A 13081-nucleotide genomic window follows, 5' to 3' on the forward strand; every position below is an offset into this window, starting at 1 on the left:
GAGTGAAGCGTCTTCCTACAGAGACTATCTCTGGTGACCTTCCTGCTGCTGTAAGACCTCAACAGTTATTTATGGTGTTTTATTGTGAAAGTCGGATCAGTTTCCTCCTCAGCAGCCTTTCAATATTATATACTCTGAGCGTCTCGTCTCATCTGATTGGCCGATGTGCTGCAGAACAATCCCAGAATGCTTTGTGTGTGTCGTCTGTTTTACAGAACAATCCGCAGGAATGTGAACGAGTTTAAAACCTTTCCAGGACCGAGGAGAGACGGGTGACAGATCTGAGGTCTGCAGGTGAACAGGTTCAGACCTGCAGATCCCAGATCTGTAGAAACCTGCTGCTGTCTTCTCTCTCACTTTGAGTCCGACTCTGTTTTCTGTCTGCAGCGTCTGAGCAGAGTCAAGTCGTTAGACAGATTCCACTGCTTTTATTTTGACGTATCAGACGTCAATTTCAGCTTTGATTCAAACTTTTGACTTCATGACATCAGAAAACCAAATCACAGTTAGTTCATTGGACAACAGAAATGTGTGTCTGCTGCAGCTCTAATCAGAATTGAATGTTACTGTAATTACTGTTAATTCACTTCCTGCTGCTCCTGTTTCACATTAAAAGCTTCTCCATTGGAGAATCATGTGGATGCTTTTATTGTGAAGCAGCTACAGGAAATACATTATAATTGGTTCAGAGGTTAAGGGCTGACAGCTGCTCTTCAGCTTCCTGTGAACATTTTCTGCACTTTTTATCTGCAGATCGCCTCTAAACATAACAGGCAGGAAACATTTATATTTATATTTGTATTTATTTATGGGCTCATTTGAGAGGTGATGTTTGGTGAAGAGTTCAAAGAGCAGATGGATAAAAACACAGTTTATATTTATCTGCAGGTTATTTATTTATGATATTTGTATTTATTCGTTATTTATGCTGAAATATTTATTTTACTTTTGACTGTATGAATGATTTTATGTGTGTAAGGTGACATTAACATATTTCATACATTTTCTATATTAGAGTTTAAAATGGGGTCAAAGGTCAGAGGAGGAACACTGTGATGAGTCACTTCAGGAAGTGAAAAGTTTCTCAAGTTGAGCAACAACAGTGATGATGTCAGAGAAAATGAATCACAGAAATGTGAGTGTTTGAACAGGAACTTCTTTTGTTTGTAAATTCTATTTATTTCATTGTGTTCATGTGTGTTCAGGTGTGTTCAGGTGTGAAACTGACTCAGAGTCAGTTTGGTGTTGAAGTAAACCCTGTGGGTGAACTGATTTATTTACTTTATTTATATTTATTTATAAAGAAACAGATTTCAAACATTTGAACTCTTTCTTAAAGACGTCTTCAGTATGTTTTGTTTTGTGTGTCTAACAGCCAATCAGGAGTCTTTGGACATGTAGTTTGTTTTTAATGATAATAAAAACACTGTCAGTGTCAGTTGTCTGTGTCTCGGGGTGCGTTCCATTCAGCTAACATGACTCCTCCCAGTGGGGCCGGATGTCTTCGCCCGCTTATAAGAAATAAGTCCAAGGAAAACAGCTGACGATGCAGCTCCAACACTACAAATCAATACGTCTAACCCACCTGCAGGAACCTTTAATGATGAAACTCCCCCAAAGATCCTGAAAGATGATGATTATCTATTAAATGACTATCTTTTATTTTAATAATAGAAAGTGAAGCCTCAACAAAACGTTTGACAGATTTATTTATTGAAACGATCATTTTAATGTGGCCTTGCAGAGGTCAGAGGTCAGAGGTGAGTCAGTACAGATGACGTCTGAAATGAACACATCACACAAAGAACAATCTGAATGTTTCACATCTTCAAACACTTGCGATCTTCTTCATCAGTAAAAACTCTACATGTCAACCAGACCTGCTGCAGAGAACCAGAGAGATTACACCTTTGTCTTCCAATCTTTCTGTTCCACTTCTCATCGTTTTAGAAAATACACAAAGTGCGCCACAGCTCAGGCCCCGCCCATGTTAGGGGTGTGACTAAAGATGGGCGGGGCTTAGCGCAGAACCTGCTCCTCCTCCACGAATCAGACCATGTCACATCACAGAGATAAAACTGACGATGTGTTCAGGTGCTTTTTATGGCAGCAAAGAAAGGCCGTTATAAATTGAATCATTCAGGTTTCCAGTCGCTCATCTGAACTTTCCCTTTTTGGATCCCATGACTGACAGGATGCAACCTGATTGGACAAGTAGCCAAGATGTTTGAGTTTAAATGTTTCACTTTTTTGGGTGTCTGAACTTAAAATGTAACCAGATTTTTTATCTGACAAATTTGAGTTTATTTGTTATTATTTTATTTGAAAATTAGATTGAATTTCATTTTATATCTGAATATGCTAACCGTCAAACAGAAAAATTACACTTCTGAACTTGCACATCCTAAAATGACCTTTTTTTAAATGTCAAAGAGGAGAATTCAAACCATCATGTCAGATGTTTTTTAAAGTAAATATTAATTTAGTAATTAATATAGTAATTTTGTAAATATTAAGGAACATCAACTCACTGAGGTGTTTAGTTTAGTTATGGACTTTCTTTGCTTCCGTACTTCTCATCAACTCAGGAAGTTGGATATTTTTCAGATTACCACCTCAATGAATGACAAAGAGCACCTGAATGCACCTTGTCATGTTTTTTATATTTTAAAGGAAATTTTGACTTAAGATTTGGTCTCATTTTTGTCTGAATGAATATTTTTATTCATCAACAACAAACAAATAAAAAATTAAAAACACGAAAACACACGAGTGAAAAAAATCTGCTGAATGCTGGATTTGTCCTTCAGGGCCACCGTAAGAGACAGAGTCTGAAAGATGTCGTGACGTTCATTTTAATCATTTCATGACTTTTCAAGGAACTTCAGTGCAGCTGAAACCAGGACGTCATTTTTACATTTTCCAGGACTGGAAAGCTGCGTTACAGATTACAGGTTTTCAAGGATGTGTTGAAACTTACATCCAGAGACACTGAGATTCTCCTCCCCCCTTGTTGTCCTCTTTCCTCCCTCCTCTTTGTCCTCTGGCTCCCCCCTTGTTGTCCTTTTCTCACATTGTTCTTCCTCCTTTTTGTCCTCATTGTCCTCATTGTCCTCCCCCTTGTTGTTCCCTGCCCTCTGTCCTCCCCCTCTCTGTCTCCCCCTGGTGGTAGTGGTCAGTTCCTGCCTTGTTCTTGGTCTTTTCTTCGTTGTTTTTCTTTCTGTTTCTCCATCTTGTCCAGAGCTTTTCTCTCTTTCTCTGCAGCGGTTTGGATTTCTTTAATGCGACGCTTCAGAGCGCCGCGATCAGACGAACTCAGCATGCCCAGAGCCTGCAGAGGACAAGGACAGAAGTCAGATGATTCTGTTAAACATTAAATATGACTGACTGACTTTTTAGGGATCAGTGAGGAGGTTCTGGACCAGAGGTTTCCAACCCCTTCTGGCTTGTGATCCCTTAAAATATGTTAGTGTCTCCTCGCTCACCCTCATCACAGATTGTGTCATTCCAATAATTTTATTAGATATTTGAAGATGAAGACAACAAGACACTCATGGTAAGTCAGAATTATGAGATTGTTTAAATATTGAGTTCATTAACCCTTTTGTCTTAAAAAGTGAAAATTAGTATCTCCCAATTTTGACTCCATGAGGATTTTTATTTTAGTTGTTCCTCATTTTTTATCCTTTTAATTCTTTTCCTGGCACTAATAATCTTCCATACAGGAACCATGTTGTTAATATAAACATGACGAGCATCAGACAGTGACAAACTTTGTGATGAACTGAGCACGCTCAGACCCTGCAGGGGACATCATCCTCACCTTCAGCTTGTTGCCGTCCATCTGCAGCAGCTCCCGGCCGTCGATGTCTCTCGCACTGAATTCTGGGACGTACTGCTCCATGTTGAGTCCTTTCAGCCACTGACAGACCTGCTGAGTCGTCCACGAAGATACCGGACAGGACGGGTCATCGAAGGGCTGAGGAGGAGGAGAGAGTTATCACCAACAAATTGTCTCCATCACAGCAGCTGAATCAGCTGTTAGCAGCTCCTGTCTGCAGCGTCCTCATGGACGTTCAGACAACTGTCACTGGAGGAAACGTAAAAACAGGAGGATTCTCAGGCAGGTTCTGCAGCGTCTTTCCTCTCTGATGTCTGAGTGGATTTCTGGAGGTTTATTCTGACGGACGTCAGAGGTGATGATCTCCTCTGGAAGTGGACGTCACTCTGAATGATTCAGTGTGTGTTTCATGTCTGTGAGTTCAGATCTGACTGAGTTGTGACTCTGAGAAGGAATGCAATGCTTGACAAGGTCACCTCCTACAGTATCAACCCTTCAGCTCTCCGGCGCCCCCCTGTGGAGGCGTTAGTCTGTCCCTTTTGTTTTTGTCCTGCTGAATGTCTCTGTCTGCTACAGATCCTGTCATTTCACCATGTCCTAAAGAAAACTGAACGGGTGAAACCAGCTTCACAAGAAAAACAGAAATTATCAGAGAAAAGTCATAAAAACTCTTTGTCCCTGACAACCCCCCCCCTATAAATAAAATGTAATATTTACTGCTATTACTTACATACTACGTGTGTGTATGTGTGTGTTACCTCATCAGAGGACTGGGACAGGGTGTGGTATGGATGGGAGGATCTGGAGGAGGAGGAGTCGACAGGAGGAGAGGTGGAGGAGGAGGTGTGAGGAGGAGAAAACTCCTCACTGAGAGCTGACTCCTGCACGATGAAGAGAGACACAAAGTACAGTTTTAAAACAACTTCTTCTTCCTGTTTGTAGGTAAGAAGAATTTTTAAACACAAATATATAGTTTCATGTTTCAAAAGGCTCAGTCATTTCCTCAAACAGCTGCAGGGTTTTAATAATAATAATAATAATAATAATAATAAGATATAGATGTTAGTAGAAACATTCTGCTTTGAGTCTAAACAGGATGTTGAATACTTACCAGAGTTACACTTAAAAATACAAACAACAGCTGATGCATCATTATCAGATATTTTTATTTATTTTATTTTTAATTTCTATTTTATGTCAGCTTCAGGTCCTCTCTCTCTCTCTCTCTCTCTCTCTCTCTCTCTCTCTCTCTCTCTCACACACACACACACACACACACACACACAGGCTATAGCAGCAGCTACAGAGAGAACACATTATATTTACTGCAGTCTTTGATTTGAGGCCATGCCAAGTGAAAGATGCAGCCTCCATACTGGATGTGGCAGCACACTGTGGACATCAGCAGCAACATTTATCACCAACCACAAAACAAACCACAGCTGGGAGACACCTGTGTGTGTGTGTGTGTAGCTTTATGGTGGTTAAGCTAAAAGCATGCAGGGCAGTCATGTGCGTGAAGACGAGTAAATAAAAAAAATCAATCCACAGAAACTCTGTGTGTGTTCGCTATTACACCACGTCGTCAGAAAACCCTGGTCTCTGATTGGTTGGCTGGTGTCTGTTAATGTATCCTGTCCTGGGTGTGTTTGTTTTTAATCTAATGTGCTCCTGGTTGGTGGTAACTTGTAGAAACAGGATGGTATTATTTTGAATAAAGCGGTTTGGTCATCATGCCCCTGAAAGGCCTTTACCTTCATTTCCAGTAGCAGTGGAATTAATGAGTTGTGACATGAAGAGTTGAGTGTGTTCTGTACCTGGGAGTGAGACTTGCGGGGTCTTGGGGAACTCAGTGGGGTGGTTTTGGGGGAGCAGGGGGGAGTCCCGGAGGAGGAGAGCGACCCCCGTCCTTCAGTGAACCAGGAGAATGGGACAAAGGATCCTGAAGACCGAGACGGACTCTCAGAGGGCTCTCTGAGGACAGAGGACCAGGTCAGGACAAAAAAAACATGAAACACAAACTTTCAGAATGGAAGTTTTGAATGCGATGGACCCACCTGCTGCCCACAGAGAGCCTGTTGGATTTATCTTTCCTCACCCTGATATAGGAACGCCTGAGAGTCACCCTGAGAGAGAGACAATATCATCTTCACTTCCATCAATGGCAAGTAGTTTTTATTATTCTTATGTTAGACATCTGACTAACTCACATTGTTGCTGTTGTTGGTTCAAAGTGTGCTAATGCTAATGTGCTACTTCCTGTTAAGGTGTTGCTAATCTTTAGCTGCGTAGCAGATGGATGCTAAGCATATTGGCCTGAATACAAGGCAGATATAAGAGAAAATTACACTTGAAGTCGTCTTGTATTTGAGGAATAACAACTACGTGTTCACGTCAGATATTCTTTGTAACTGCTGTAACAGAGAGTGTTGCATTATGGGTTGTTTGTAGCCTTAATGTTGCTAGGCTACCAAGGTCCGAATATGGAAAGTCTGAATATGGAATGTCTCCAGGACTCCAGGAATGGAAACCTGCTGCAAATGAAAAAACGTGCTGCAGAAAGTCAAAAGAAATACATTCACAGCAAACTTTAATAAAGCATTTGTTTTGGCGTCTGCAGCATGTTTCTGTTGTTGTTTTGGGTTTAATTTGTGTCGTTTCTGACGGTTGCGAGGGTCTCACCCGAGGTCCAGGAAGCGTCTCTTGGTTTTCTTGTCGAAGACGACGGTTGGACTGCCGGGATCAGCCGGACTCGTGTCCCGACTCGAATCAGATACCAACACTGAGACACACACACACACACACACACACACACACACACACAAAGTCATTAGTATCTGTAATAATATGAATCAATAATAAGTCAGTTTAAGGTTTCTCACAGCAACACTGTGAAGGAACACAGGTTATACAGAGGAACCATCACGGACGCACAGGTGTGTTTCCAGGTGAGTGTGCCTTTGCTGTTGGGCCTTCTGTTCCTCCTCATGTAAAAAGGTGTGTGTTTTCAGATGCAGATGTGTTTCCAGGTGTGTGTACCTTCGCTGTCGGGCCTCCTGCTCCTCCTCATGTAGACACGAGAGCAGTCGGAGGAGGGGCAGGACCTGGAGGGCGAGCTGCTGGGAGTCACCAGAGCCTCCTGAGACGTGGCATTGGTCAGCTGATGATACCGCCCCCGCGGGGGAGCAGCCAATGATGCTCCTTCATCCTCTGGAGAGCGACGCACCTGAGGAATCAAAGCGGGACACAAATTCTCTTAGATTCTTCTTCTTTGTTTTCTTTCTTTCTCAACAACATTAGAACCTGTCGTGAGCTCTGATTGGTCTCACCAGTGATGTGTCGAAGGAGAAGGCGGGGCTTCGAGCAGACAGCAGTGAATCAGGAGAGGGGGAGGAGCCTCGCATGGCCAGGTGGAGAGGTGAGCGGGTGGAGTGTAATGGACTGTCCTACACACACACGCACACACAATGTAAAATCAGTTATATGATGTCTTCCATTTTCTGATGATGTCACCGTGATGTCATCAAACAACAGATGTTTCAAACTGCAGGTGTGGGGCCTTTCTCAAACCAGCCCCTACACACTTAAATAAAATAACTTGCTAATTAGCAAATGTTAGCATGCTCACGCTCATCTCTGCACACTGTTCTGAAATTACTGAATATCTTAATTTCCTTCCTCAAATAATAGTATATTTAATAATAATAGTAATTTGTGCTTTGTGTAGCTAATTACAGTGATTTGGAATTACCTAAATCATACTTTCAAGTTACTCCATTTATGACCTTAATTTACTAAATTCATTCTTTTGAATTAAACTTAGTTAATATTCCATTCGTGTTTCCGAATCTGTCCTTAACTGCTGTCCTCTACTTCCTGAAGCTACTGTAACCTGGAGTCGACAGCACACACGCCTGTTTAACGTGATGAAGGTAGGGGAGACCGGGTATGGTTGTAACACTTTTTGTTTAAGCACCTTCAACTAACTGAATTTTTGAGTTAGAGTTCTCAAACTTTAATACAAGGTACCCACATTTGCTTACTACAAATGCCACCAATTCAAACCTCTGCAAGAATATCACAGACCTCATGAGGCGATGTCAAATACATGGTGATCCTTTGTTACAACCTACCCCACTACCGGGGTAGGTTGTAACACATGCTGGGGTAAGTTGTAACAATTAGACAAAAAAAGCAAAAACAGAGACCACACCATGTGATATGCTTCAAAAAGAGGTTTACTGAAAAAAAAAAAAATCCACTTTCTGTTTGACTCAGGAGGGTGTGTGTGTGTGTGTGTGTGTGTGTGTGTATATATATTTTTTTAATCAGAGTCACAATGCTGACAAATGAATGTTTGTAACCCTGGAGTGCAGGCTTGGTGGGCCCAGAGACTGCATAGGGCACATTTTACCCATACTTCCTTTGGCTTCGACCTTCCAAATGGCTCCATACAGACAACACAAAAGGTTTCCTCATGTGAGGCCTCAGAATCCTCAGCATTGGCTTTCAACATTTTCTTGGTGGGCTGTCTCCCCTTTTTCTTTTGCTTGCCTCTACTCTTTCCTACATTTTTGCTTCTTCTCTGTTCTTCTTCCATCAATGCTTGCTTCACTGGTGTATCAGTGAGTATTTATACTTGGGAGGGTGCATAGTCACACTCCTCAAAAATGTCAGGATTGAAGGGCCAAATACCTGTGGATTGGAAACCGGCTTGAATGTTTCTGGGTGTTGCAGCTGCGGGCAGAGCAGTCTTCACAATAGTTGGAATGTCATATATCGTCATCGTCTTGGCAGGATTCATCTTCATCCAGGCATCACTTGCAGTGTTCCCCATTTTCTTAAATGGGCCGTAGACACTGCGATCCAATGGCTGAAGTTTATGGCTGCAGTGGGGGGGGGGAGGTAAGTAGTACAACCCCATTTTTTTGCAGAAGTCGATTGCTTTCACAGATATATGTGAACAGTGGTTATCCAGCAAAAGCAAAACCATCTTCTCTGAGCTGACCTTTGTGTGTTTTGCAAAGTGAGCAAGGAATAAGAGGAAGTCTTCCTCTTGCATCCATCCTGAGCCGTTACCGCTTCCAGCACTCCCTGTTGGCCCACTCTGAATAAAGTATTCCTTGTAACGTTTACGGGGGAATACAAAGAAGGGAGGAATTGCATTTCCCAGCGCTTGCACGGCGCATGCTACTGACACGAGCACACCTCTCTCACCCGATGTCATTGCACCCACCTGCTTGACTCCACGACGTGCAACAACACGGTCTGGTGACTGGACTGTTGTTACACCAGTTTCGTCTACATTCCATATATCACTCCCGTCAAAGTTGTATCTCTCAATGACCTGTCCAAGGCTGTTGAAGAAACGTTCCACATTTGTACGGTTAAAACTTGTGGCCCGTGTAAGGCTGGTTGCCTCTGGACTCCTTATTGACAGGCTGGGGTGCCGCGTCATAAAGGATGTGAACCAGTCAGGCCCTGTCATCTGTTTCTCATCCCATGTCTGTGGGTGTTTGATGTTATGTATTACTGCCAGTTGATATGCAAACTTTCTGACCTAAAAGAAAGTGAAATAGAAAACCTGAGTACATAGTCTGGCACCTACACTAGCATTCAATTCTACTCTGGTCTCCAGTGACTAACCTGTCATATGCTTACCTCACGTGGACTTAGTCCATAATACAGGTCTGCTGCCTGAGTCAAATAATCAGCTAACATTTCCTCCTGCACCTCAGAGAAAACTTTGTTGCTGTTCCAGTAACCTACACTGGGAAGATCACTGGAGCCCTGGTCTCTCAGCTTCTGCAGTGATTTGCAGTATCTGCTCAGCGTCACATGGCAGATCCCATGTGCCTTTGCGACTGATCTGACTGACTTGCCCTTCTTTGTGACCTCATCAGATGCTTTTTTTAAAACATCTGCAGGCACACCTCTGTCAGTCTTTCTTTTCCAGATTTCATTCTGTAGCATTCTGTAACAATATTAAAATCAAGAAAGTGTTGTTAGTTGTATGGAAGGGGATGGCTATTAGCTTAGCGGTTTGAAATTAGCAGGGGAAAAATGCATCACATTTTGCCTGAGAAACTACAATTTATTCTCATATGAGTCACATGGTTTTATCTGCAATAGTATAAGTCCTAAACAAAGTATAGTCTTGGTCAAATAATTTACTTTCTTAACTCAAAATAATTTTTTTCTCGATAGAATCTGCATGCACCCGTTTCCAACCTTGACAATCAGCACGTGTGATCGGGGAGGAAGTGGGTAAATACTGAAATGATCATATGACTCCTATCTTATCCCTGATTGGTGGAATTGGTGATGTTACAACTCTCCCCATGTTACAACCATACCCGGTCTCCCCTATATTTAATACACACGGTATTATTCAAAATATAACGTCCATCAGACTGAACTGTACCTTCCTCTCCAGGCTGTCGTCCCCCTCCGTCGAGCTCACGCTATCACGGTAACGGGACCTGGAGGGGCGGTGCCTTCGAGCCTTGACGGACAGCTGGGCCCGGCCCTTCTGGATGCTGTTATCCAGCAGCTCGGTCTCTGGGATCGCCTCGTTCAGGTCTGAAACACCAACACAGAGTCACAGCAGACCTCCATCTTCTCATTGTTGGACCTCACACAATAAGACAGACAGTGCAGATGATTTTGGTTGATTTGTGGAGGTTTATTCAGGTAATAATGATCTCCTCTGGAAGTGGAAGTCACACTGAATGATTCAACATGTGTTTCATGTCTGAGTGCTCCAAGTGTTTTAAAGTAGCTTAATCACCTCCAGGAGTGGGTCAAACTGTTCCCACCACTCCCACCACTCATCCCATCAGAGCTCCATCAAATATTCAACATGCTGACCAACACACACACACACACACGCACACACACAATGCATTCTCTAACCCTAACCATCAAAACTACAAGCTACCCCCAACCCCCACCTTAAACCTGAGTCCAACCTGAACCTTAAAAGACCAAAATGTCCTCATAGTGCACAAATGTCCTCAGTACGATGGTTTCAAACTGAAATTGTTTGATTTCTCTTCTATTAAAGCAACAAAAACACATTAAATTATTTGTTTTCATCCAAAAAACACGCACAGAAAATGAAGCCCTTTCATGCCCTGAGTAGTGTCTGCAGGTATTCCCTTCAGGCTACATATGGTGCCAACAACCCCCACCTGTCAGGTGTCAGCAGCCTGTTGTAGTCTGAGAGGTGAAACAAAGATTTTAGTAAAAACACTGACATTATTTCTACTATTATCCCTCTTTTTATTTGTCTGTTTGGACATGAACACAATGTGGAAATGGTCAGACAGCAGAGACAGGGCAGAGACAGGGCAGAGACAGGGGGAGAGACAGGGCAGAGACTGGGGGAGAGACAGGGGCAGAGACGGGGGAGAGACAGGGCAGAGACAGGGGCAGAGACGGGGGAGAGACAGGGGCAGAGACGGGGCAGAGACCGGGCAGAGACAGGGGCAGAGACAGGGCAGAGACGGGATAGAGACAGGGGGAGAGACGGGGCAGACACGGGGGAGAGACAGGGCAGAGACTGGGCAGAGACAGGGGCAGAGACAGGGCAGAGACGGGGAGAGACGGGGGACATGGAGGACACGGGAGAGAGGACATGAAGGTTTTGGTGGTGAAAGGTTGGCGGCAGGTGACACAGAGGATATTAAACAAGAGGATGGAGGGATGTGAACAGAGAGGTGAGAGAGAGACATTAAATGACTGATGGGAGAAAGGGGGAGGTGGGGGAGGGCTCAGAGGAGAGAAGTAATTATATGAGAGGGGGAGGATGGAGAGACTAAGATGATATTAGAAACTGGAGGTAGAAAGAGTGAGATCAGGTGATCAGATTCAGATTTTACAGATGTGAAAATTACAGTTGTGTCTCTTCAGCTGTCAGTGATGATGAAGTCTGAATTTACTGATTCAACTACTGAGAGTCTGTTATGAAAGAAGAGTTTTCTTCCTGCTCACGCCCGTCTGTTCTGCCACACAGATTCCTCCTCCCAAAAACTAAACATTCAAACTGAGTACAGGTCATTTTCACTTCTTTATTTACTGCTGGGTGGTTTAGTCTTTAATATTGCATCATGTTTTATTTGTTAAAGTCTGAATCAGCAGCAACAAGCTGTCAGGTGAAGAATGTCCGAGGACAAGAAGACGTAGCATAAAGTGAAAATATTCAAGTAAAGTACCAGCATAATACTTGAGTTAATGTACAAAGTATTTAGGGGTTACTGGTTAATTCAATCATTGTGCATTTACATTAACAATGATAAAATAAGCTCTTTGAAGGTATTTGTAAGTTATTAAGAGTATAGATGATTTAGAATAGTACCTAGGTTTTATATGTTTTATACCTAAACATCATAATGTCAGCTGCGTGCAGTGGAAGTATTCAGATCCTTACACTACAGTAAAAGTACTAATACCTGCATTGCTATTCCAGTAACAATCTGTGAGTATAATCAGTAAACTGTCCTTAAAGTACTCCAGCAGTCAGATGTCCCCTGTGACTGTCCTCCTGTTATAGATTCTGTCATTAGATGATTATTCCTCATCATTAATGTGAAGCAGGACATTACTGTTGAGGTGGAGCTCATTCTGAACTATCAGGTAATAAGTATAATAATAATAATAATAATAATAATAATAATAACAATAATAATAATAATTATTATTGTTATTATTCCACCTCTGACTGTGAGAGACTCACCGAACACGTTATCTGTGTCGTCCAGGCCAGCAGACATGACTCAGCAGTTACTGTTCAGAGAGACGGACAGAAAGAGAAAAAATGTAAAAATGTAAAAATGGAACGAAGACGACATTAATTTAAAAGAACCAGTTCAACATTAAGTAAAATCTTTTTTTCTGTCTTCAGTAACTTGTGGGGTTCCTCAGGGAGGGGTCCATGTTTATTCTATCTAACCTTATAGCGATTTAAAGGAACAGTTTAACATTTATCTGTCTTCTCCAGAGTCAGGTTCAGGACATGTTTAGCCTAGCTTAGCACAAAGCTTCCAGTAGCAGGGGAAAACTGCTAGACAACTCCAAAGCAGACTGATCTACATGAACAATTTATGAGAACATTAAAGAACCCTAAAGAACCCCCTTCGGCCCTGTTACAATGATCATTCTAGGATTTGAAAGGTGTCTGAAACCCAGTAAGCAGGCCTCCTTTCTTTTCTTCCTGTATTGTGCTGAGACACGAGAAAC

At 42.5% G+C, this 13081-nt stretch overlaps 1 protein-coding gene across 1 annotated transcript; it reads right to left on the minus strand.

Annotated features, from left to right (window-relative positions):
• Nucleotides 1-3175: 3175 nt before the first annotated feature.
• samd14 (sterile alpha motif domain containing 14) lies at nt 3176-12615 on the minus strand. The gene is made up of 10 exons (XM_070923787.1): nt 12579-12615; nt 10266-10423; nt 7171-7287; nt 6881-7067; nt 6524-6623; nt 5899-5967; nt 5659-5815; nt 4600-4722; nt 3824-3979; nt 3176-3331 (listed from the first exon to the last, which is right to left on the minus strand). The coding sequence occupies exons 1-10, from the start codon at nt 12613-12615 to the stop codon at nt 3176-3178; spliced, it is 1260 nt and encodes a 419-aa protein (XP_070779888.1).
• Between the last annotated feature and the right edge of the window lie 466 nt (nt 12616-13081).

This window comes from Enoplosus armatus, chromosome 17 (genome assembly GCF_043641665.1).
Source record: "Enoplosus armatus isolate fEnoArm2 chromosome 17, fEnoArm2.hap1, whole genome shotgun sequence".
NCBI lineage: Eukaryota > Metazoa > Chordata > Actinopteri > Centrarchiformes > Enoplosidae > Enoplosus > Enoplosus armatus.